Source organism: Antechinus flavipes, chromosome 1 (assembly GCF_016432865.1).
Source record: "Antechinus flavipes isolate AdamAnt ecotype Samford, QLD, Australia chromosome 1, AdamAnt_v2, whole genome shotgun sequence".
Lineage (NCBI taxonomy): Eukaryota > Metazoa > Chordata > Mammalia > Dasyuromorphia > Dasyuridae > Antechinus > Antechinus flavipes.
In genome coordinates, this window is record NC_067398.1 from 663,507,053 (window position 1) to 663,533,204 (window position 26,152).

General features: G+C 43.4%; 1 protein-coding gene across 1 annotated transcript in view; it reads left to right on the forward strand.

Moving 5' to 3' along the window:
- The window catches only part of UNC13A (unc-13 homolog A), an 89,312-nt gene that overhangs the window by 45,704 nt on the left and 17,456 nt on the right, over nucleotides 1–26,152 (forward strand). The window contains exons 18-39 of the mRNA XM_051971987.1: nucleotides 177–404; nucleotides 1,251–1,392; nucleotides 1,576–1,745; nucleotides 2,137–2,252; nucleotides 2,398–2,561; nucleotides 4,355–4,505; nucleotides 5,070–5,138; nucleotides 5,695–5,784; nucleotides 6,273–6,407; nucleotides 7,459–7,592; nucleotides 9,130–9,215; nucleotides 9,989–10,115; nucleotides 10,309–10,405; nucleotides 10,949–11,092; nucleotides 15,047–15,130; nucleotides 17,036–17,113; nucleotides 17,853–17,941; nucleotides 18,392–18,544; nucleotides 19,955–20,078; nucleotides 21,070–21,075; nucleotides 22,468–22,506; nucleotides 25,461–25,490. Coding sequence (XP_051827947.1) covers nucleotides 177–404; nucleotides 1,251–1,392; nucleotides 1,576–1,745; nucleotides 2,137–2,252; nucleotides 2,398–2,561; nucleotides 4,355–4,505; nucleotides 5,070–5,138; nucleotides 5,695–5,784; nucleotides 6,273–6,407; nucleotides 7,459–7,592; nucleotides 9,130–9,215; nucleotides 9,989–10,115; nucleotides 10,309–10,405; nucleotides 10,949–11,092; nucleotides 15,047–15,130; nucleotides 17,036–17,113; nucleotides 17,853–17,941; nucleotides 18,392–18,544; nucleotides 19,955–20,078; nucleotides 21,070–21,075; nucleotides 22,468–22,506; nucleotides 25,461–25,490 — 2,456 coding nt within the window. The remainder of the gene's footprint in view (nucleotides 1–176; nucleotides 405–1,250; nucleotides 1,393–1,575; nucleotides 1,746–2,136; nucleotides 2,253–2,397; nucleotides 2,562–4,354; nucleotides 4,506–5,069; nucleotides 5,139–5,694; nucleotides 5,785–6,272; nucleotides 6,408–7,458; nucleotides 7,593–9,129; nucleotides 9,216–9,988; nucleotides 10,116–10,308; nucleotides 10,406–10,948; nucleotides 11,093–15,046; nucleotides 15,131–17,035; nucleotides 17,114–17,852; nucleotides 17,942–18,391; nucleotides 18,545–19,954; nucleotides 20,079–21,069; nucleotides 21,076–22,467; nucleotides 22,507–25,460; nucleotides 25,491–26,152) is intronic.

A 26,152-nucleotide genomic window follows, 5' to 3' on the forward strand; every position in this document is an offset into this window, starting at 1 on the left:
ATTTTATCTATGTATGAAAGGAAAAGGGGCATCTGGAGGAACATGGGAAAACAGTGACAGGTGATTGGGGAGGGAATTGGAATTTAGTAAGGAAATTGGAGGATCAGTGAAAGAGATGGATGCTCAGTGAGGCTTTAATAGCCTAATGTCCAAGAGTTCTTCTGCTAATACTCCAGGAGCTGCAGAGAAAAGCTCCAAGCATGGGGCTGAGGACCGCACACAGAACATCATTATGGTGCTTAAGGACCGCATGAAGATCCGGGAGCGGAATAAGCCTGAGATCTTTGAGCTGATCCAGGAGATCTTTGCAGTCTCCAAGACAACACATACACAACAGATGAAGGCTGTGAAACAGAGCGTCCTGGATGGGACATCCAAGTGGTCGGCTAAGATCAGTATCACTGGTGAGGTCCACCTGGGTGATGGGATGTGTGACCCCAGAGGCCTGGCAGTGGGTTGGGTGCCTAAGGCTAGGTCCAATTTATGGTGTACAGTAATTAGCAGTGGCCTCTATGCCCTTTTCTGGCATTTCTTCTCAAATGGCTTAATCCCTTGCTATGCCTGCCCCAGATTGCCTCTGTAATCACCAGGCTCCAAGCCACTTGTCAGGAAAAAAAAAGAATTTTTAGAGCTTCTGGGAATATCTTCTTGGCCCTCTAGAGCTGTCCTCAGCACTCAACTCTTAGTGTTTTCTTGTCTAAGTTAAGGGCTAGAGACAACTTACTCAGTACTTAGGATAATGTCTAGCAGATAGAAGATATTTAATAAACTCTTAATTTATTCTTGACTTACTCCTTTGAATGACCTAGGAAATGTCCATTTCACCCTGTGTCCCAGCATCCCCTTAGTACCATCTTATGTTCTTGATATTACTTAGGGCCATATTGCTTTCCCAATATATCATCAGTAGAATTTTGGGTGTCCTGTCTCCAAGACTCCCTAGAGTTGCCTTGCTTAGTTCAGTCTACTGTAAGGGCTTACAAGTACGTATGGGTATATATCCATATGGATGATGTGTGTGCAAGATTCTTATATGTGTGTTTGTGTCTGTGTCTGACCATGTGATATGTATACACGAGGTTCTGATGTCCATATGCATGTATGTATGTTATTATGCAAGTGTGCTAGAATTCATGCCCCTGAATTGTGCACATGTATGCCTACATTTGTACGTGCATGTATAATGTGATTTGATATGTACATTTGCATGTGCTCACACATGTGTTTGTACATGCATGTGTGTGTTCCAGTGGTCTGTGCCCAGGGCCTTCAGGCAAAGGATAAAACCGGCTCCAGTGACCCCTATGTTACTGTCCAGGTCGGCAAGACGAAGAAACGGACTAAAACCATCTATGGGAATCTCAACCCTGTGTGGGAAGAGAACTTCCATTTGTAAGTGCCCTCACCTGGGGGTGTCTCCCACTGCTCAGGGAGGACCCACCTAGCCCTCATATCCCTTCTGCCAAGGAGGTTCAACCCTCCTTCTTCTCCTCCTTCCCCTCCTCCTCCCAGCTTCCCCTTGGCACAGATGCCTGAAGCATGAACAGTTTCCCCTTCCCTCCATCTATCCCACAGTGAGTGCCATAACTCTTCAGACCGCATCAAGGTGCGTGTCTGGGATGAGGATGATGACATCAAATCTCGAGTGAAACAGAGGTTCAAGCGAGAGTCAGATGACTTTCTGGGCCAGACCATCATTGAAGTACGAACACTGAGCGGAGAGATGGATGTCTGGTACAATTTAGGTGAGTGCCCCCTGAGCTGCTCCTGGCAGGTTTGGACACAGGGAGAAGCACAATGTTGTGCTGAGGGAATCTCAGAGACTAGACTTTAGCCTTCAGGAAGTCTCCAATCTGAGGAGAAAACATTTGGATAGATCACAATGCTAGGAAAGAGATTAGAAAATAATATAGAGTCTTTACCCTTGGGTCTTTAATCTGATTGGAAAGATGAAAATACCATTAGACTCTAGTAATCCTCTGGTACTATCTCCTGTTTCTAGGTGATCTGTCCCTAAGTCATACATGAGATTAGATTGTCTGTCTCGTGATGAAAACCTCCAAGGTCTCTCTTCACTGATCCAGATCACTTTGGGGATCCTTTCTGACCTCTGTCTCTTCTTTCTCTCGTTCCCAGACAAGCGGACAGACAAGTCAGCCGTGTCTGGAGCCATCCGATTACATATCAGTGTAGAAATCAAGGGTGAGGAGAAGGTGGCCCCATACCATGTCCAGTACACATGTCTGCATGAGGTGAGACCATCTCAGTGTCCCCCATTCTGCGCTCCACCCTCTAATTCTTGCCCCTCTCTCTAATCCCTGTACCCCTTCCTGGTCTTGGTCTTGGTCCTGTCCCCTCTTGCCGCTGGTCTGATCTGTTCCCTCTCTTCCTCTCCAGAACCTGTTCCACTTTGTAACAGACGTGCAGAACAGTGGTGCTGTCAGGATCCCAGACGCAAAGGGTGATGATGCTTGGAAAGTCTATTATGATGAGACTGCCCAGGAAATTGTGGATGAATTTGCCATGCGCTATGGCGTCGAATCCATCTATCAAGCCATGACGTGAGATCAGCGAGGGGGTAGAAGAGTGGGCTACTCTAACAGTAGGATGGGCAATAGCCCCATTGTGTAGGAGTAGGTGGGGGTGAGATGGATTCAACAGGGAGGAGAAAAATGATGTTAGGCAGGATAATGGGATCAAAGTGATGTCAGAGAATATCAGCTGGGACATGGGGTATTATGGAAGTGAAGCAATTAAATCTCCATTGGTCATTCTTAAATTTAAAGTGGCACTAGGAAAGTGGGGAGTTACCAGTTGAGTTAAAGGTAGAAGTCTGTCAGAATGTAGTTGAGAAGAACTTGAGAAGACAAGGGTGTGACCATAGGAAGGGAAAACAATCAGGAGAATATTATATTGGGAAGTGGAGAAGGGAGGAAATTTCAAGGTTGGGATTTGGCAAAAGAATGTCAGTGGGCAAGAAGATGAACATAGAGAGATGGACAGAGAAAGACAAAGAGGAAGAAGGAACAAATAAGGAGACAGTGAGAAAAAGGACAGAGAGATAGAGACAGACAAGTTGAGCAACAAAGAGATAGAAACTGAGGAGAGAGATAGGCTCTCTTTTTTTTTTTTTAAACTGTTCAGTGGAAGGCTTTTAAAAATCATAATTCATATAATTTTCAAGATGTTTCAAGATGATTAGTTTTTATATTTTGACACCTTTCATTCCTTTTTATTGTATTGTTTTTCTAACAGGCATTCATTGTCTCTCCTACTCTCCCACCGAACAATTTCTTTAAACTCTTATAACAAATATGTAAAGTCAGAAAAACAAATTCTTTCAATGGCCATATTGCATTTGAGAAAAGTATCCTTAATACTCAGATATAAATGGGACCTAAATTCAAGAGAGGAGGAGAACTATACAAGGACCATGATAAAGAGAAAGAAACAGACAATGTGATATTAACAGAAAGGACATAGAGAGAAAGACACAAAACAAATTGACAGTCTGAGATGGGAAACAGAGAGGGAAAGAAGGAAAGAGAGAAGAAAAAAAGGAAGACAGAAAGGAAGGAAGGAAAGTAGGGAGGAAGAGGGAGGGAAGAAGGGTTGAAAGAAGGAAAGAAGAAAAGAAGGGAAAAGTAGGGAGGAAGAAGGAAGAAAGAAAGAAAATAAGGAGGGAGAGAGGGAAGAAGGTATAGAAGAAGGAAGAAAGAAGAAAAGAAGAAAAGAAGGAAGGGAGGAAATAAGGAAGAAAAAGGAAGGAAAAAGAAGGAAGGAAGGAAGGAAAGCCAAAGGAAGGAAGGAGGAAGGAAGGAAGCAGAGTGGGAAAGAGGAAGGAAAAGAAATAGGAAAGAAAAAGGGAAGGAGAGAGGAAAGAAAGAAGGAAGAAAGGAATTAAGGAATAAAAGGGAGGGAGACAGGAAAGCTTGGAGAAAGAGAGGAAAGAATGGAGGAAATAAGGAAGGAAGGAGAAGGAAAGAATGAAAGAAATAGGAAAAGTAAAGAAGGGAGGGAAAGAAGGGGCAAGGAATAGAGGAAGGAAGGGAGGAAATAAGAGATGAAAGAGAAAGAAGGAAGAAAGAAAAAAGAAAAGAAGGAAGGAAGGAAAAAGGAAAGAAAAAAAAGGAAGGAAGAGAGGGAGGAAATGGGGGACATATATTCCTCAGAGAAACCTTTTGTAGGGAGCCATTTAAAGGGGCATAAAGCTATGATTGATTCTCCTCATTGCAAGTCTTCCTGAGGCAGGCCAGGCCAGAGGACAAGAGTTCAGTTCCTTGGCCAGAGGAATAAGATGGCCCTTCTACAGAGTCCCCCATTGACTCCTTGGCTTTGTCCCTCCTTTCTCCAGACACTTCGCTTGCCTCTCTTCCAAGTACATGTGCCCTGGAGTACCTGCTGTCATGAGCACTCTGTTAGCCAACATTAATGCCTACTACGCCCACACCACAGCCTCTACCAACGTTTCTGCTTCTGACCGATTTGCTGCCTCCAACTTTGGGGTCAGTACCTAGCCTCCCAGACTGGTTAAAGGGAGCCTCTTACCTCTGCCCTTTGCTCCATCCAACCAGATGGGCACTCCCTTCTAGGACTGAAACAGAACTGACCAAACTCCATGTACTCCCTAATGACTATGGGGAGAGATGCTAAATCACTTTCTGACTATCAGAGGACTCCCAGGAAGACATTTACTGGGCTCTGGCATGAAGTGTCAGACGCAGAGGTCACCTGACCATGCCCTCAGCTCAGAGGAAGCTGTTGAATGGCACATGCTCCCTCTGGAAGAGCTTATTCCTGAAGTCCTAGGTCCTCTGCTTCTCAGCTTGTCCCTAGATTGTCTTTAGTGCCCCTAGATCTTACCAGGTCTGGATTCTGTCAAGATAGGGCAAGACCACCATTCATATCTGGCAATTGCTATTGTTCAGGAGGGGTTGGTCCTGCTCTGCTAGGGAGCAAAGGGTAAAAACTGATCTCTGATGCTCTCATTCCACACATGGGTAATTAGGATATTCGTTGGTATTTCTAATCTTCCCCTTCTTCCCTGCCCCATTCCACTCCCTCCTCAGAAAGAGCGCTTTGTGAAACTCCTGGACCAGCTGCACAACTCCCTCAGAATTGACCTGTCCATGTACCGGGTAAGAATTCCATGTATGCACATATATGGAAAACATGCTTTGACATGCATGTACACATACATATCCTAACGTTTACCCATGTTCATGGGGAAATTTGTAAACTATGACATGTAGGTGCAAGTATATGGACCAATAAGCCCACATGTGCACACTCAGGGAAGACTACACTAACACACAAGCACACAGGAAAATAAACATTTACAACATGTATAGCAGCACATTCCATGGTATACAGGTCAACTTACATACACACACAAGTATATAAATCAATCTGGATGAAAGCTGTGGGTATCATGGCTGCACACCTTTTTCCCTGGCCCAGACTTGTCTTTAGTTCCTGGCAGGGCTCTTTTCTGTTCTGTCCCTATGCTATGAAGGTCCCATGTCCTCATATTCCCTTCCTCAAACTCAAAAAGTTCCCCCTGCCATCTCTTATCCTCTTCCCAGACTCCCACAATCCCTGTTTTATAATACTTGACTCCTTGGAGTTACCTCATGAGAATCCTTGCAGCTGGGAAGGATTATCTCTGGTAATTCTTGTTCCCTTCCCCTTCAGAACAACTTCCCAGCAAGCAGCCCAGAGAGGCTTCAGGATCTCAAGTCTACTGTGGACCTTCTCACCAGCATTACCTTCTTCCGGATGAAGGTAACAGAGAGCCCCTGCCTGGCTTGGGCAAGAATTCCTGGCCACTAAACCAGTGGTTCTCAAACTTTTGTTTTCAGTATCTTTATCCTATTAAAAATTATTGAGGATCTCTCCAAAGCATTTTTGTTTATCTGGGTTATATTTATAGACATTTTCCATATTGGAAATAAAAACTATTTTTGAATTTGTAGACCCTCAAAAGAGTTTCAGAGATCCCCAGGATTCTCTAGACCATACTTTGAGAACCACTGCCCTAAACTATTATCATTACCAGAACTTACCACACTGTATCATAATGTGCTTATAACTCAGAATTGTATATCTTTTCCCAATGGCCTGATTTCCACTAGACAACTGATCCTCTCCTCTGTCATCACCCCTTTGAAACTGGAACCAGTCAAGCTTTATGTCCTAACTGTATTACCTCAGCTTCTGAGAAAAGGTTCACCTCCTACCCTTTTGCCCACTTAGACCTCTCTCTCCCATAGGTCCAGGAACTACAGAGCCCACCTCGTGCCAGCCAAGTGGTAAAGGACTGTGTGAAGGCCTGCCTCAATTCCACTTATGAATACATCTTTAACAACTGCCATGAACTCTATAGTCGAGAATACCAGACTGACCCGGTAAGGGAGTGATACATGGACGTGTTTCATAGGAAAGGATGGTTAGGGCTAGATTGTGGATTTGTAAGATTAACTTTTAACAGAGACTGGAAATTATATATGTTAAATGCAATTGGGCTAGATTAGGTAGGACATCTATGAATTGAGTTGAGTTATATTGAATTGTTCTGGGACATCTGAGATTGTATTTGTCTAGGTTGTATGGATTTGGTGCAGATGAGTTAGGTTTAATTGATCTATGTTTGATTCAAATAAATTGAGTTCAGTTGTATTGGATTGGGTTGAATTGAGCTAGATTGGGTTGAGTTGAGTTAGTTTAAATTTTATTGGGTTGATATTAATGAATTGAATTGAGTCCATTTTGGTTGAGTAGAGTTATGTTAAGTTACATTAGATTGTGGAATAAAAAGGCTTGTGGAGGAAAAAGATCAAGGATAACCCTTAGGTTACAAACCTGGGTAACTGCAAGAGAGCGCCCTCAATAAAAATGGAAACATTTAGAGGCAGAGTATGTTTAGGGTGAAAAATAATGAGTTCTATTTTGAATATGTTAAGTTTGAGATGTCTCTGGGACATTGGTGATGTGGCACTGGAAGTTAGGAGAGAGACTCAAGACTAGATGTACAGATTTGAATGTCATCTCCATAAAAATGATAACTTGGCCCATTAGAGGTAATAAGATCACTAGGAGAGAAGGTATAGGGAGAGAAAAGAAGAGGGCTTAAGATAAGTATCCCACAGATATAAAGGATTATTTGGATATCACCATCCTTTCCTGTTCCAACTCCTCTTCCCAAGTAGTCTTAAGAAAGATGAATGGGTTTTTGTGGGTCTATATTGTGATGGAGGGATGAACTCTGTAGTTGCAAGCAAGGGGGTTCAGGAATGAAGAATTCATTAGGATGTGACCACTAGGGCCACCCAAACATCCCATCTGAATTCCATATTTTCTCAAGATCTTCTTCACCTTCCCCAACAATCCACAAAATAGCAGATCCAGATGGTTTCTCCTACTGGTCCTTATGATAGACATTAACATTGATCTTTTCAGGCTAAGAAGGGTGAGGTGCCTCCAGAGGAGCAGGGACCCAGCATCAAGAACCTGGACTTTTGGTCCAAGCTCATCACACTCATCGTGTCTATCATTGAGGAAGACAAGAACTCCTACACACCCTGCCTCAATCAGTGAGTGGAGGAAGGAGAAAAGATGGATGTTGAATGGGGGCATAATTTTGTGAATGTGTGTCATCGTATGAATGTATATAATGGGGGGGAATAGAAAAGGAGAGATGGAAGGGAGAAAGGGAGAAAGGAAGAAAAAAAGAGATTAGAAAAAGAAATTATGTGGTTTTATATGTGTATATACACATACACATATATATTCAGTTATAGTTTTCACTCTTGTCCGACTTGTGATCCCATTTTGGGTTTGCTTGGCAAAGATACTAGAATGATTTGTCATTTCCTCATCCAGAAATATATATATATGTATTGTGTGTATATATAAATTTACATATAGTGTATGTGTTTGCTTGTGTCTTTATGAGTAATGGCTCATATGCATAATTTTGCATATGTAAATAATTGTGCATTGGTATTTATTTGTAGTTGTAAGTATATGTGAGTAATTGTGTGTATAAATATTTTGTGTGTGTGGAGTGCAATTATATACATGCATGTAGCTGTATGTATATCAAATTGACAAGCTTCATTAAGTAACTTTTATGTACCAAGTACTATACTAAGTACTGAAAAGATCAGAAATTGTACATGTGGGTAGCTGTTTACTTACTAGCGTGTACGTGGTTCTGTATATGAGACCCATCCTATCCCCAGGACTTTGAAGGAGGAAACTGAAATTTACAGTGAAAATGAGCATTTAGTATGAGTAAAAATGGGATCAGGCTGACCAATAATGGGAAATCAAAAAAGCAAAAGAGAACGAGCATATCCTGACTTCCCCAAAGGAGAGATTGTTGACAGATACTGGGCAGGGGGCACAGAAAAGGGGAAGCAGTAAAGGCACTGAAGGGGAGGTAAGGATGCTGGACCCTGAGGAACCAACAGGATCCTACGTGTAGATTCTTACTAAAGAACAGGAGTGACCTTCAATTCTAGGACACAGGTGGTGTCTTTCAGCTGTGTTCTTATTCTGCCTATTGGGTGTGGGTGGCTCCGGGCTCAGAGGTGATAATTAAAGCCTGAAGGAGGTCAGAGCACTGTGGAAGAACCTTAAATCACAGCACTGTAGATGTCGAGATGGGAAGAATCTTAAGAGTCCATCAGAGTCAATGCCTTTATTCTACACATGAAGGAACTCAGGCCCAGGAACATCAAACACCTTGCCCAAAATCTCACAGACAGTAAATGGCAGAGACAGGATACCTCCCAATGTCAAGTTCAATTCTCTTTCAATGGTGACCCCCCATGCTCCTACAAAAGTGACCCAAGGTCCCCATCAGACAGCCTAAGCTAGAGAAATCACAGGGCTGATTTCTGGGGCTCTCGGTATGCCCTTATGGCTGTGTGTGTGTGTGTGTGTGTGTGAAGAGCAAGTGTTCTATCCATGGAGAGGGGGATGGAGAAAGGAGGAAAGAGGGAGAAGGCCAGGGGCAGCAAAAGGACACTCTGGTGGCCAGCTCCCTCATCTCAGCCTTTCTTTATCTTCTTCATCCCCTCCCTCTCTCCTTCCTTCCCACCATTTCATGCCCTTTTTTGAAAGGTTCCCCCAAGAGCTGAACGTGGGCAAGATCAGCGCAGAGGTGATGTGGAACCTGTTTGCTCAGGACATGAAGTATGCCATGGAGGGTGAGAAATCTTTTTCCACAGTCTCCTATCCCTCATTTGCAGAGCAGCTCATTTGCCACCACCAAGCCCCCTCACTTTGACTGGCAGGGGATAAAAGAGCATTCCCTTTATACAAGGCATGTGAACTATAAGAATGGGTTTGGTGCCCTGCTTGCTCCCAGTCCCTGCTTCATTGACAAAATTATGCCCACATCCAACATTCATCTTTGCCCCTTCTTCCACCCACTGATTGAAGCAAGGTATATACTCCTAGGAAAATAAGAGTGTTTGGGCAGAAAACCTAGAGTTTCACTAATCTCGTCCCCTAGAATTACAGATAACAAATTATTTATTATTGTAATAACTATTATTAATATACAACAGCTAATATTTATATAGGATTTTGATGTTTGCAAGAATAGTAATAAAGCTAGCATTTATAGAGGGATTTAAGGTTGGGAAAGCACTTTACGTATATTGTCTTGTTCCACTTTCCATGTTATCTCATTTGATCTTCTCAATAACCTTGTGATGAAAGTGCCATTATTATCCCCATTTTACTATTAAAGACAGTAGGCCCAGAGAAGGAAAAAGTTGTGTCCAAAATCACACAGCTAGTAAGTGGTAAAGGTGAGTCTCTGGTCAGTGAGGATTCAAACTCGGGTCCTTTGACTTCATCCGCCCCCTTGAGAACAGCCCTGATTGAGTTGAGACTCCTAGAGGGATGGAAAGAAGAGAAATCTTTTCTCTGAGCTGACCCACTTTTTATCCCTGTTTTATCTCCTTCTCCCCAGAGCACGACAAACATCGATTGTGCAAGAGTGCTGACTATATGAACTTGCACTTTAAAGTCAAATGGCTGTACAATGAGTATGTGACTGAGCTGCCCTCGTTCAAAGACCGTGTGCCTGAGTATCCAGCGTAAGTCACCTCCCTCCCCTCTCCTGAGTTGAGGTCTGTGGGGCAAAGGGAGAAAGGAAGGCAAGGAATCACCCACCCTTTCTCAACCTGGGATAGGAGCTAACAGGGAGGAAGAGGGTGATTGTCCTGGGATGAGTGCATTGGGGAGGTTATGGAAGGTGGGGACTAACTGTGACTACATCTCATATTGCAGGTGGTTTGAGCCCTTTGTTATCCAGTGGCTGGATGAGAATGAGGAGGTGTCCCGGGACTTCCTCCATGGAGCTTTGGAGCGTGATAAGAAGGATGGGGTAAGGCAGGGAGCCCTGGCAGGTGGGGAGTGAGGAGGAAGACATGGCTTCCCAAGCTCCATGACTCGCTCCAGAACCCATACAAATATCTAACCCAATCCTTTTCTCCCTCCTCATCCTGGACTAATCTTGGAGCTAATTAGCCTTGATTCAGACACTTATCTCACATGAGTTTGATGGAAAGATGATATCTCCACCCAGGACAAAGTTAGACTCTAGAATTCTAGTGACCTCTAAGGAACGTCACTTTCTAAGGATCCAACTCTGATCTTGTTCCATTTCCCTTAGGAGGGAAACAAATCTATTCTCTCAGACTTAGAATAGGGCTTCAAACACTTCCTTCAATACCAACCTTGGTCTGAAGGACATAACCCTGCATTCCCTTAAGGCTTAAGCCTAAGTAGGATGGGGAGCAGCTCACAATGTGGAAAGTGCAGTCCTTTGTTCGCCCCACTTCCCATTCATACATCCTCAGTGTCCAGTTTTGCCATGTAGCTTCTGGCCCCAATGATGTAATCTTTCCCATTCCTTGGCCCTATACAGTTCCAGCAGACCTCTGAGCATGCTCTGTTCTCCTGCTCTGTGGTGGATGTCTTTTCCCAGCTCAACCAGAGCTTTGAGATCATCAAGAAACTTGAGTGTCCTGACCCCCAGATTGTCGGCCACTACATGCGCCGATTTGCCAAGGTACTGTGGTTTGATGGGGTGGGGGAGATCAACTGCTGGAAGTAAGAGTTAGGGAAATATTCAACCTGCACTCACATTTTCATAGAGATTAGAAAATATATCTAAATGAGATCTTTCAGAGGGGAAAAACCAGCACCAAGAGAAATTCCTATATGAGGAATTTTCTGGACGACAAGAAACTGGATTGATAGAGAAAGGGAAAAGTAGAGATTCCAGGAGGAAGGAATGCCCTAAGCAAAAGTATAGAAGCAGGACTTTGCTTAGCTTTGAAGGATAAGGGTAGGAGGGGAGAACATAGTTAAGTAGAAGGATCTTACTGGAATGGATAAAGGAGCCACATGTTTCATGTCAGTCCTTTGGCAGTGAAAGAACCAATTAACTATAACCATGTCCCCTGTTTTCTATCAGTGTCAAGGTCAGCTGTGATCAGTGTGACCATGGACAACTAACTTCTCCTCTCTGAAAATAATTTTCCTCATCTATAATATGAAGGAATGAAACTAAGTGATCTCTATGGCATCTTCCAACTCTAAATCTTCCAATCCTAAAATGAAATGACATATGGGAAACATCTTGGAAGAATCTTATAATGCTGTGTAAATGTAAAGATTATCATTAATTGACTTGAATCTTTTTGAAATTATTTTGAGAACTATTGAGCTTTAGTTTAAAGGTGGTTTCTGAATCTCTTTCCCTGGCTTTTCAGAGTTCTCAATGGATTGATCATCCAGCTAAGTGACTTTTTATCATGGAATCATAAAGGACCTCAGAATGTGAATCTCAGGGACTATAAAGGTTATCTTATCCAACCCAGAATAAGCAGGAATTCTCCTACTACATATTTGGTGAATGATCATCAAGCTTCCAATTGAAAATGTCTGGTGACACTATACTTCCCAAGTCATATCATTTCATTTCTGGATGGTTCTAATTGTTATATCTTTCTCATAGCCAGTCTAACTCTTCAGCTTTCTCCCATTGCTCCTAGTTGGCCATTGCTAGAGTTAAGATCTCTCTTAGATTTGAGAAGCCTTCAATCTCTGAAGAGAGCCATTATTCCCTTCCTTTCCCCCCCCCCCAAGTCTTCTCTTCTCCAGGCTAAATACCCCCAGTTCTTTCAGTTTATTCTTCTATGACAAAATTTCCAATGCCTTCACTACCCTGGTCACCCTCCCCTGGATACTCTCCAGTTTGTCAATGTCTTTCCTATAATGTGCTGCTCAGAAATGAAGACATATATATCCTGACCAGAGCAAAGGACAGAAGGATTTTCATCTTACCTTGTCCAAGGCAGATTGCTTCTGTTACTACAACCAAAGATGACATTAGCTTTTGTAGGTTTCCTCATCACACTATTGACTTTGGAGTCTTTTTTCACATTAATTGTACATATTTCCATCCTATACTTGTGCCATTGATTTCTCTAAATACAAGAAAGAGACTATATTTGCCCTTGTTTAATTTCATCTTATTAGATTTGCTTCAACATTCTAGACTTTCAAGATCTTTTGGGATCCCAATTTTTACCTGCAACATGTTTACTAACCCTACCAACTTGTGTCATCTGTAAATTTAATGAGAATTCCATTTGTTCTTTTATCCAAGTCTTTGAAAAAAATGAATAAAATAGGATTAGAGACAGAGCTCTTCTCTCTCCAGTAGTAAATTCCCACAAGGTTCATATCAAACTATTAATTACTTCTATGAGTCTAGTCATTCATCCAGCTCTGAAATCAGCTATAACCATCTAGACAACATGTCTTCAATTTTGTCTATAAGGATACCATGAGATAGACTTGATGAATTCCTTGTTGAATAAAATCCAGTTATGTTGTGACTAAAGCATTTTCTTGACCTACCAATCTAGTAACCCTATAAAAAGAAAATTCTGTTAGACTGGAAAGATTTATTCTTGGTAAATCCATACCAGCATATGTGATTGCCATTTCCCTTTGTAAGGGCTCACAGACTGATTTTTTAAAAAATCTATTCTAGTCTTTTGCTAGGTATTGACATCAAGTTTACCAGCCTGTAGTCTGAAAAACTTTTGTTTTTCCCCCTTTTGGAAGTCAGTATAGTATTTGTCTGACTCTCTTCCTATGATACAGCCCATTCAATTAGCCCACCCAAAGAAGCTCACAAATATATATCTGAGTACCCCAAATGTGGTCTGTCCAGTCCTGAATTTCTTTCAAACTCCTCATTCACTTTGGGTTTCAATTTCCTATTAGTTATTTTTGTTCCTTTCAAACTGAGGGTCATTTTCCCTGGAAGAGAAAAACAGAAGCAAAATTGAATAGCTCTATATTCTCTTTGTCCTTGCCTCATCTACTCCAAACACAATACTGTTATGAGTTTTCTATGTGGCCTTGGGCTGGATGAACAACAATCAGGAGTGCTATCTATGGATTGGATTCCTATTCAAGAATAGATTAGACCAATGGTCTCTGAGGCCCTTCCCAACTCTAAGGTTCCATAATTACAGATGTATATTCCATTCCTGTTCAAGAACTTGGCATTCCTGGGGCAGCTAGATGGTGCAGTGGGTGCCCTGAAAACCCTGAAAGTCAGGAGGACCTGAGTTCAAATCTGGTCCCAAATACTTAACACGCCCTAACTGAATGACCCTGGGCAAGTCACTTAACCCCAGTTGCCTAAGCAAAAAAATAAAGAAAAGAAAAGAAAAGCTCATCAGTTCTATAGCTGAAGATATGATATAGAGATCTAAATCCTATTTTCTGACATTATCTTCAAGCCCTGCTGTTCACTGCCCAAATCTACCCTTTACAAGACAGCAGGAATAAAAGCACCACCTAGGTACCTAAGCTTCTCATATTTTTTTTTTCAAAATACATGCAAAGATAGTTTTCAACATTCACATAAAACCTTGTGTTTCAAATTGTTCTCCCTCCCTTCCCCCACCCTGCTCCCCCCAGACAGCCAACAATCCAACATATGTTAAACATGTACAGTTCTTCTAAACGTATTCCCACATTATATCCTGCTGCACAAAAAAAAAGCAGATCAAAAAGGAAAAAAATAAGAAAAAAATCAAGCAAACAACAAAAAAGATGAAAAAATTTGTTGTGATCCACATTCAGTTCCCATAGTCCTCTCTGATGCAGATGGCTCTCTCCATCCCAAATCTATTGGAACTGACTTGAATCACTTCATTGTTGAAGAGTCCATCAAAGTTGACCATCGTATAATCTTGTCATTCCACTTTTCATAATTCTAAAGATAATTCCTCATTTCTTTATGGTGTTATCATCTGTCAGCACATAAGTCACAAGAAGGTAATAGTGATAGTTAAGTTTGACAAATCTTGGGAGGCTTTTTATCTTGTCCTGGATTCCTGTGCCCAGGAAGACAAGACTCCCAGTTGGTGGTATTAGGTCAACATAAAGCAGCTGCCACATCCCTCAGCAGTGAATCATAAACCAACAGGATACATCTCTTTATCTTGTAGCCAATAAAAGAAATTTCCATGACTGATATTTTTGTGGATCTCGGTTCTTTAGGACATTAATGGGGATTTAATTCTCTCTTCCATTTTATAAGACATTATGATCTGTAGTGAGCTCAGCTCATAAATTATAGCTGCAATGGATAGAGTGATGGACTTAGTATCAGCAAAACCCAAGTCTTCAGGGTGAATGAGGAAAATTACTTAACTGTTCTCTTCCTCAGTTTCTTAATATGAAAAATAGGAATAACAATAGCATCTACCTTGCAGTGCTGTTGTAAAGATCAAATGAGATAACATTTAAAAAGCATTTTTCAAACCTTAAAAGAAAAATTGAAATGCTAGCTACTAACTACTATTATTGTTGTTGCTTATAATTGTTATGGGGAGTTGGCTCATGCTCTGTCCCCCTTGCTCTTGCATCCTATTTTGTAGCCAATTGGTCCACATCCTCCATCGGCTGTCTTGTCTCTGTGCTTTTTCCACAGACAATTAGCAATGTCCTGTTGCAGTATGCTGAGATCATCTCCAAGGACTTCACAACCTACTGTTCTAAGGAGAAGGAAAAAGTGGTGATGTGTGCTCCCCGCCCCTTTTAGCTTCTGGGACTCTGCTTGCCCGCTCCTATCCCATCGCCCCCCCCCCCAATTTGGATCACACGTGTATGCATGTGTGTGTATGTATGTGTTCACATAAGGGAATGACTATGGGTGTCTTGAAGATATGTGAGAGAGTTAAAAGCCTGAGGTTCAAGCCTTTGCTGTTAGCACACCATCTTGTGACCCTGGGCAAGGCATTTTTCACCCACGGGTCTTAATTTCTTCATCTATAAAATGAGGGTTGGACTAAATGATCTCTAAGATGCCTTCTAACTTTAATTTCTGTAAGTCTGTGAAAGAAACAGATAGAGACAGACAAGGAGAGAGCCAGAATAAGATAGGGAAGGAGGAGAAGAAGCAGACAGAAGGGGTAGACATTTGTGTTTGTATCTGAAGAGAGCCAAGTCTGCATTTAAGTGCCTATTACATATTATATATATATAATATATATAATTTTATTATGTAATATATCTATAATCATATTGTTTAAGACCATTGCCTAATGTTAAAATTTTAGATCACCTAAAAGTTAGGAATAAGGGCTAGAAATGTGATTTCCTTGGTAAAGGGAACTCCCTCTCCTAGAGAAAGTTAACTGCTTCTTGGTAACTTATGTTCTTAAAAGTTGCCTAATGTTTTAAGAGAGTAAGTGACTTAGTGCCTGGGACCACATAGCCAGGATATATTGGAGATAGGATTTAAATTCAGGTCTTCCTCATTCCAAGACTGATCCTCTATATCAAATATGGTGCATTCATCGATCAGTTCAGCTGGAATGTGATTCCTGAATACATCTTTTCTTCAATCTTTCACAATTTTTATGTAAAGCCTTCTTGCTTCTGACCTCAGATCTGCTCCATACAGAGCTAGATAATAGAAATATCTATCTGGGAACTTGTAGTTATACACATACATGTATGTGTATGTATTATGCATTCATGTACGTATGTAATAATATGTGAGCATGCCTTCCCTTGCCGCACCCAGAACTGTTGCTAGTAGGCTGTATTCAGAGAATGGGATATTGAAGAATGCACTTCAGTCTTTCACAGGGTACGTAGCCCACCTTCACTGGACAAGTATTCAGAGATAGGGAGCAACTTTCAAGCAAAGATATGTTTGTTTGTTTGTTTGTTTTTAGAGAAAAGCTCAGAACACCATCCTTTGACTCAATCCTGTTGAGTGGGAGTGTCTTAAAACCCATTAATCTGGGGAGGAGAAGAAGAGGAGATAGCCTTTATTTAGATTCATATCACTTCTTGTACCTCAATCATACCAGACACTGTCACCAATTTAACCCCTTGGAGATAGTATTTATGTCTGTGTCTCTAAGTGTATATCTACATCTGAGAGTGGATGTATGGGTACAGAATGTATAACTGAGTGCCTGATGTGACTATATGTGTCCGTGGATGACTTCCCTTTCTTTCACACCCAGTCACCCCATTTATCTCCTGTCTCCATCGACCTCTTACTTTCATCCCAATGGTCCTTTTTGATTCCTTGCTCTCAGGCCCTGATGCCCTTAACCTCTGTCCTCAGTCCTTCCCACACCCTAGGGCCATAACTTAAGCTCCCTTGCTACAAAGGAGTATGATTGAACTCCTAGACTTTCTACTCTATCTCTTACTTGATTCTTGAGGGACCCCAAAGATCCCAAGTCTACCTTTAGTTTTCAGACATGCTGCAAAATCCCAGCCTCCTGTCTGGGTCTTTGATTTCCATTTTTGCCTAAAATCTCTGAAGTAATTCTAGCCCCTTTCCTGTTAGTGCAGGGGAGGGGAAAATCTAATCAGGGGTCCCTCGTGACCTGTGCCTGCAAAGAAAGTTTCAGGACATGGTTCTGACTCTCTGCTATCTGTCTGCCTCACCCCACAGCCGTGCATCCTCATGAACAACACACAGCAGCTTCGGGTACAACTGGAGAAGATGTTTGAAGCCATGGGTGGAAAGGAGGTAAGACTTGACTGGGAGGAAATGGAAAGGGCAGGGGCCCCAGATGTCCTCCTTCTGATCCTATGGGTCCTCCATGATCTGTTCTCTCTGATCTGTGACCCTTTTATCATCCCCTCTTACCCAAAGCTAGGCTGTCCAGTGGGCTCCTTAACCAAGTGCCCAAGGTCAGTAGAAGCAAAATTCTAGCAAGAGTCTTTCCTAGTCTTATTATGAGTCAAGGGCCCTGAGGTAGATGGGTGGGAGCCAAAGTTTCTAGTCCTCCACCCTTATTTCATTCTTACTCAACTGATTCAATGAAGAAATGACTGACCAGGAGGATTCATGGGAGGGGATAAAGGAAGGAATAAAGATGCTCCATGCTATTCACAGGCCACAAGACTAAGAGGAACTTGAAGATAATTAGACAGGAAAGTTTCCTTTTCCTTATCACCTATTAGAGTTGCCTGGATGAAGCCATTAATGATGGATTTGCCAAATTTAAAGAGTATCCAAAGTTAAGAGGCAGCACCTCAGCTGTCAGATTTAAAGCCATCAAGCTCTTTACAGTCTAGTATTTTATACCTATTCCAATAAGGTGGCCAAAGGTACTGTCAGTCTGGCCACTTCAATCAGTTGAAGGAGGTGGTATCTACTGAGCCAGGAGATCTGAATCTCCAACTGTTTTGACTCTCCCCTGGTCCTTCTGAGTGCATGAGTCCACTCTGACCACAGTCTCATTTTCACCCTTTCCTCTCCCCAGCTGGATGCCGAAGCCAGTGACATCCTGAAGGAGCTTCAGGTGAAACTCAATAATGTACTGGATGAGCTCAGTCGACTTTTTGCCACCAGGTGTGCGAGTGTTTGTGTAGTATGCCTGTGCAAAGCATGGGGAGGGAAGGGGAGAACTAGGCTTCCAAACTCCTAAACTTCAGTCAGGAGAGGACTCTGGGAAGAGGCCCGTGAGTAATAGGGCCAGCTTTGGGGGGGATGTATGTGTGTGTATACATTGGGGCATGGGTAGGAAGGAGGGTCTGCATGTGAGAATTTCAGTTCCCAAACTACAGCCTTTTTCTCTAGTTCCCAAATCACTGCATCCCTCTGCCTCCCTGAGCTAAGCACTTCATCCCTTCCTCTATTCCCCAAATCATTGCATCCCTCTGCTTCCCTGACCCAATTGTTCCCCTGCCCTTCACATAACCTCTTCCTTTTCCTCTGCTCCCATCCCAAACCTCCCTGTTCTGGAGAATCAGGGCTGTCCTTCAGGGAACCCCAGGTTGATGCTTAGCTCTATGCCCCTAGCTTCCAACCACACATAGAAGAATGTGTCAAGCAGATGGGGGACATCCTGAGTCAAGTGAAAGGCACAGGAAATGTGCCAGCCAGTGCCTGCAGCAGCGTTGCCCAGGATGCTGACAACGTCCTGCAGCCCATCATGGACCTGCTGGACAGCAAGTGAGCCCCCACCCTCAGGGCCCCCGAGGGAGGAAAAAAAGAAGGGGATTGTGTAGATCCAGGAAAATGGGGCATGGAGGGAAAACCATTGGGAAGGAGGAGGGAAGGAAGATTCCTCATCTATGCAGCTAGGTGGTGCAGAGAATAGAGCACCAAACCTAGATTTAGGAAAACCTAAATTCAAATTTAATCTCAGACACTTATTAACAGTGTGTGACCATTGGCAAGTCTTTAACTCTGTTTGCCTCAATCTACTCATCTGTAAAATGAACTGGAGAAGGAAATAACAAACCACTTTTGTATCTTTACCAAGAAAACCCCAAATGGGATCACAAAGAGTCATTCTATGACTGGAATGACTGAATGGCAACAACGCTATCAAAGAAGGTCAGAATCATGATTTTGGATTCTTAGATTCAAATTCACAATTTACACTTCCCCAGGGCTTTAAAGCATACCAAGCACTTTCTGCATATGAGGGAGGTAGTGCAAAGGTGCACTTATCCCCTTTAAAAATGATCAAGCAGAGGCTCAGAGAGAGGGAAAATGATTTCCCCAGAATCAGCCGGCTATCAGGATTCAAATCCAGGTCTCACCCAATTCCAATATCTCAGCAGACTTTTTTCATTTAAGCACAATAGAGCTATAAGGAATGTTATATATCTTCTAGCTCAATTCTCTTGTTTTATAGATGAGGAAATCAAAGCCCAGAGAGAAGGAGAGAGATGTGCCCATAGTAATGTCAAGATCAAAATCAGAACCCAAGACTTCTCACTCAGAATTTAGTACTCTTTCCAGAACACCATTTATAGAATCCTAGAATCTTAGACACACAGAATTTTAGAATTGAAGATTCATAGAATTCTAGAATTTTTAACTCTTATAATTCTAGAATCTTTATCTCATAGATTGCTATAATCTTAGATTAATAGTATTTTAGATTGTTAGAAAAGTTAACTCATACATTGTTAAAAACCTAGAGTGCAATTTTGGAGCTTCCTAAAAAGGATTTTAAAGATCATCAACTCCATCTCTCTATCCAGCCTAGGAATCAATAGATACTTATTGACTGAATTATGTTTAGAACCTGGGGTTTACTGGAACCAAGGAAAGGAAAGGAAGGTTGGCAGTAGTGAGAGGAATGGTTTTTTAGGGTTAGGGGAGGGAAAAGATGGAACCAGGATTGCAAATTAAAGGGGACACTTGGGAGCAATGACAAGGTAAGCACTTCTTCCTCATAGCTAGAAGGCATGGGGAATGGGGGGGGGGGAAGAACCTGGACTGCCTTCCTTTCCCCTCTTACTGTTGTGCACTCTAAGGTGGGAGAGCATAGAAGGTCTGAGACATGGGTGAAGCTCCTGTCCACCCATATATACCAGCTTAACCCCTCTACTCACTTCCCACCCTTAGCCTGACCCTCTTTGCCAAAATCTGTGAGAAGACTGTGCTGAAGCGTGTACTGAAGGAGCTCTGGAAGCTGGTGATGAACACAATGGAGAAGACCATAGTCCTGCCTCCCCTCACAGACCAGACGGTAAGTCTTATCTGGGGGCTTCCATCACCGATATTACCTCTGAGCTCCAAGAACTCAAAGTTGGGGTCCGCTGAGTTACAAATAGAACCTATGGGACAGGTCAAAGAACAGAGGCATCTGGCAGCCAAAAGACTAAGTGGAGATTAGTTTGGATGAGAAGTAAGAGTCAATATTAGGGAATAAAAAGACCTGAAAACAGAGGTCAGAGATGATCTAGAGCACAGATAGGAAGAGAGGTCTGAAATCCCTTAGTTCTTTCTTCCATCTCCAAGAAGAGACTCATTCCTTCAAAAGGATATCTCCAAGAGCGCTAGGATCGGACCAAGGACCACGAGTGGGTAGGAGTGGCCAGCCTAAGAGACTTGGGCCTTTATCTCCCTCCAACAGCAATGAGTTTAGAGCTGTAAGGAGACCATCAGGGGCCCAGGGCAAGCAAAGGATCAATAAGGAAGGACAATGACCCTAGGGAAAAAGTAAGAAGAGAGGGCTTTGGGGAAAGGAAAGATGGCATTCCTTCTATAGCCCTTTCTTGGATGCTTAGCAAGCTGTCTGAGCGTACCCCAAAAGAGCCCATATTTTCTAATTCTCACTCCCCCACCAGAGAGATACCCTTTTGGGGAAGGAAAAGGTTTATTCCTGTGACTTCTGGAAACCCAACATAGAAAGGAGGAGGGGGATCGAGTCATTAGGCCAAAAGTCTGAATGGAAATGAGAATAAAGAATTGCTGAGAGTGGTGGAAGAGATCTCAGGGCCAGTGGGGACCAAACCCCAAATCTGGTGGCCAGCGATGAGACCAGGACAAAGGCTTAGGGCTGAGTGAACAGAACTTCCTGCTGCTGTAGCCCAGAACGACAACCATCTGTTAGACTAACCTCTAAAAGCACAGGAGAGGTTGGCCCAGCCTAGAAGGACAGGGACTGAGCCCCCCAACCCTTAACATTAGGAGGCAACCTTTTGCTAATTCTTGATTATTCCATCCCCCTGCGGCAGATGATTGTAAGTACAGCAGCCCGTCTCTGTCTGTCTGTCCGCTCTTTGTTCGAACTTGGTTGGTCAGTCCCCTGTCTTGTGTGGCCGCACTCCACCTCACCACCCCAGCCCGGCCTTGGCCTCAGTACTCCCCAGTGTCCCCCTGTTCTCGAGAGCCCCTGCCCGGCCGGACTGCTTGGTGCCAGTTGGGGTACCCACCACGGGCACTGCCACTCAAGGATTCTGCCTCATGTGTGTCCTGGGGGAGGAGGGGACCCCTGAGGGAAGGAAGGGATGTCCCTCTCCCTTCCAGTCTTACTCCACTGCTCCACATGGCATGGATAGTGCCCACAGCCCTGCCTTTGAATAACTCAATCTGGGGGCAGAACCTTTCTCTATATATCTATTTACAATCCTGGAGATCCCTCTTTAGAAGCTGCTGCTCCTGATTTCTCCTCTCCCCTTCTGTCTCTGACCAGAAATTACCTAGAAACAGAGTGGGGCAAGGAATACTGTTGGGACAGACCAGTATCACCACCCCCATTCCCACCTGGAGCTCCTCTAAAACCCCTGGTTCCTTTCCCAGAGAGTCACATAAATTTACTTGGCCTGCAAGGATTTGGAATTAGAGGAAATCTTCCCTCTCCTTGCTCCTCTAAGAGCTGTCCTCCTCCCATCTCCACTCAGGGCTTTCCTATCCCTCTTTCCCAGCCTCACAGGCTTCCCTCTTCCCTTTCCTCACCTCTCAGGGTTCCCCTTTCCCCCTCTCCTCCTCCCCATTCACCTACAAACTAGGCCTCTGGGCCCCCTGGGAAACAGGGGACCCCCAGACTTCCTGAACCAGTGTGGGAGGGAATACTAAATGACCCAAGTCAAGAGGCTCCACACCCCCTTTCCATCTTAGACCCACCAGCTCCCATTGTGGGAGGGGGAAGGGAAAGAGAGGGGCCCCAACATAACAGTATCATCCATGTCCCCTCTAGGCTAACCCCAGGCTCCCCATTCATGTGTATACACACATACACACTGACACATTGAAACGCAGATTTGAATAGGAACACAGACCTTCCTACACATACAAATATTTAGAGATTCACACAGTTCCATAAATATAATTAGTGTGTGCTTAACCCTATCCTAGTCAAGGTAGGAGCTACAAAAGAAACCCAAGATAATTCCTGAATTCCTGTTCTCATACATACACACACACACACATACACACACACACACACACACACACACACACACACACACAGACAATTCTAATAAACACACATATTTAAATAACTTCCTTGATTGGTCCCACACACACACATTGTACACCAGGAGCCTCCAGCACACAAAGAAACACATACAGCCTCATGACCCCATACAACACCACTTGGTACAGTTGATGGACTTGTGACATTGTTTCTACAGGGAACGCTCTTGAGAAAACATGGCAAGGGATTAGAGAAGGTAATGAGGGCCGATCCCCAGCTGACCAGAGGCCCGGGCCCCACGCTCAGCTCTGCCCATGCTAAGCCTGTGTGTGTCGGCGTGTCTGTGTGTGTGTGTGCTTGTGTGGGGAGTTAGGCTGAGGAGGGATGGGGTAGAGAGAGTCCAGATGGCTGGGAAGACATGGACAAGGGAGCCCCTCAGGGCTTGACTTTGTAGGGAGGTAGTTCTGTGCAGGATGCGTGTGTGTGTGTTAGCTGTCCAGGTGTCTGCACACTGAATACCATTGACATCCCCTCACAACAAATCCCCAAGGGCTGCTACAGGTCCCAGGATGGGCAGAAATGCTCCGGGATCAGGAGATGCTCTGCCCCCCAGACTGTCCCCTCTGGCTCAGAGGGCCATTTCTCACACACTGATTTGCATTGGAATGGTTTGTTGAGATGGGATTTGACCTAAAGAGGAGAAGACAAAGTATGTGTGTGTGTGTGTACATGGCTCATGTGTATGGACAGCAGCCCCCTCTTTTCAGCATCACCTTCCTCCCTCGCTGCTTAACGAGCAGGGGATATCTTTCTAGCAGTGACTCCTTCACCAATGCTTATTAATGTCTCCCTAAAACGAGACAATAGTGCATGGGCTATCAGGATACTGCATCCTGATGATCCATGCACTTTAAGGAGTAAACTGAAGGGATGCATTTTGTTTAAAAGCTGGGGATGCTTGTTTTATGTAGAGATATGTGTATGCATCAACATATATGTACATTTGTATGTATTTAATGTGTTTCTGTGTCTAGAACCTTCTGGGTTTGTTTCATATATGATTTATAATTTTACATGTATGTTTGTGTGTATGACATAAGTATTTATCTATTGACATTTGTGTTACCTACATTTTTCTGTCTGCTCATATATCTGTGGGTTTGTGTCTATGTCTGAGTTTATGTCTCTATTTTGTTCAACAACTTAGATGAAGGTATAAATTGTATGTTTGTCAAATTTACCAATGACACACATTTTAAGAACAAAAGTCAGAATCCCCCAAAAGATCTTGATGGACTAGAATATTAGGTCAAATCAAATAAAAGTGAAACTTAGTAGCAATAATAAAGACTTATTCTTGGGTTTTAAAAATCAACTTATCAAGTACAAGATGAAGGAGATGGTTAGACAGTAATCTGTATGAAAAAGACCAGGGGATTTTAATATATCACAAAAGTCAACATTAGTCAACACAGGGGAATATGGCAGAAAAACAAACAACTAACTAGGACTATATAGGGAGAAATATAGTATTATTCATGAGGTAACATATACCAGTGTCTCCTATTATTTTTTTCATTCCTTCTAACTGCTTTTCAGGGTTTGGGGGATGTGGTGCTTTGTATGTTTTTTAGTCCTCCAGAGTAAAGAATTATTACTATTACATGCAGGATTTTTCATTTTTTTTCCAACCACAACTTCTTTTTGTCAGAGAAATTTTTATACAACTCTGCTTATATAAGATATATAAAATTGCTATACCAATCAAACTTTTACTGATAATAAATCATAATTATGTGACCTGCACATTCAGTTACACAGTTCAAGGAGCTTTATACTACTGCATAAACATCCAAATAAATACTATTGGTTGTTTCTCATTGCACTAAAAAACCCCAACAAAACCCCAGTCTCCCATGAGAAGGTGTTAGTGCTGCTCCACTCTGCCCTGGTCAAACAACATCTGGCATGGCACCAAAATTCACCCTGAACACTGACAACATCCAAGAGGAGAACAACAGGAATGGTCAGGGGACTAAAGAGGATGTCAGATGAGGATTAGTAGAAAGACATTGGTGGGATTAGCTCAGAGAAGGGAAGATTTAGAGGGATAGAAAAACTGTCTTTCAGGATTTTAAGAACTGTCATTTGTAAACGGGATTAGATTTGTTCTGCTTGGTCCTAAAAGGCAAGAACGAAAAGCAATGGAGGGGTGAGGATGGGGGAAGTGACAGGAACATAGAATTCTGCTTTGTGTAACAATTTTCTCACAATGATCTCTCCAAGAAAAGAGATAGCCTTTAGAGACAGGAAAGGAGCTACCTCCCATGAACCACCCCATCCCTTACCATGCTGTCACTTACTGTGACATCCAGGATTGGGATGGTGGCAGAGATGGGGACCAAGAAGGTAAATGAAGTGCTTTTCCAGGGTCATCAGTACCTTCTCCTGAAATGATCACCCCCATTCCCCTTCTGGGGATGCAGCCCAGGTAGCCAGTCCTCCCACTCAGGGTGTCCTCAAACAAGACAGATGGCCATTTGTCAGGGCTCTTAAGCGGGGAGAGTCCTGTTCAAAGTTTGAGCTTCTGTAATTTTATGGATGCAAATGTTTGTGTCTATGTGTCTTCTTTGTAGAAAATTCTGTGTTGGGGTATATGGAATAAGTATGCTGAGGTGTATGTGACTATGTGTGAGGGATGGTGTATGTGACTATGTGTGAGGATTATGTATGTGGAGATTGTGTCCCTCCCTTTCCCAGGAGTCCAGGGCCAAGTTTTGTGGGCTCTAGGGTTGGGGGTTGGGCTGAGGAGAGCTGGTTAGCCCTGCCTCTCCTTTCGGAGAAGGACTCAGGAGAAGGGGGCACCCATCATTGGTGTGGGGGGCTGGCTCTGGTCTTGTGACTTAGAGCCTTTCAATGTGGTACCTCCACAATACTGGGTGCCCAACAAGGTATCCAGGAGAACTAGAACTAGATGAGTCCCCCATCCAAGGATGGAATGAGAGGGTTGATTGGTTGGGGAATGGGAGAGGGATTTTATATCTAGCTGGTGGGTAGTGGGAGAATGAGAGGGGTGAGCAGGGGAATTGGGCAAGCTTCTGAGCTGTGCTCAGGTTGAGGATAGAGGGTGGGGGAACAGAAAGGGACATCCTACTGACTACCCCACCCCCAACAGTCAATGAAACCTCTGAACTCCTATTCTCTCCACAGGGCAGGGTGAAACTCCCCAGCCACTCAGACGTAAGATGTTGGTCTCTCACTGTCTGTCTGGCTTCCCCCCTATATATGCCCCTCCTTCCTCTCCTTGCACCCCACCACCCCCTTCCTAAACCTCTTGCCTCTGTGATCCTGTGTTCCCCAGAGTCTCTCCCCCCCAGAGTGGGGAGAGCTGGGCCCCCGTGCTGTCCCTCTGTCTGTCCGCTCTCTTTTCTCTGTCTGTCCGGCTGGCCGGCTTATTCATGTTGGTGGGGGGAGGAGGAGTAACTGGGCTGGAGACTGGAGGCCAGACGCCTCCCAAAGAATGAATACAATCCACTGGTTCTGGGCTTCCTAGGTTCTTTTCCACAACCTTTGTCATATTAGTCTTATAACACCTTCCCAGAGGGAGGCCAGGCAGGAATCATCATCACCATTTGATGGATGAAAACCTGGAGAGAGGCTCTAGTTGAGGAAGGGACATTGCGTGAGATCCCACAGCCAGTTAGTTAAAGAATCAAGATGTCAAGTCCCATCTGGTTCAACCTCTACATTTTAGGGCTAGGGAAAAGTAAAGGTGATTTGCCCAACCCCACACAATGAGGGAATGGCAAGGATGGCGCTACACCCTTATTTAGTGGGACATCCAAGGGTTGATTTGGTGGCAAAGGAGGGGACCAAGAAGGTAAAGGAGTGCTTTTCCATGA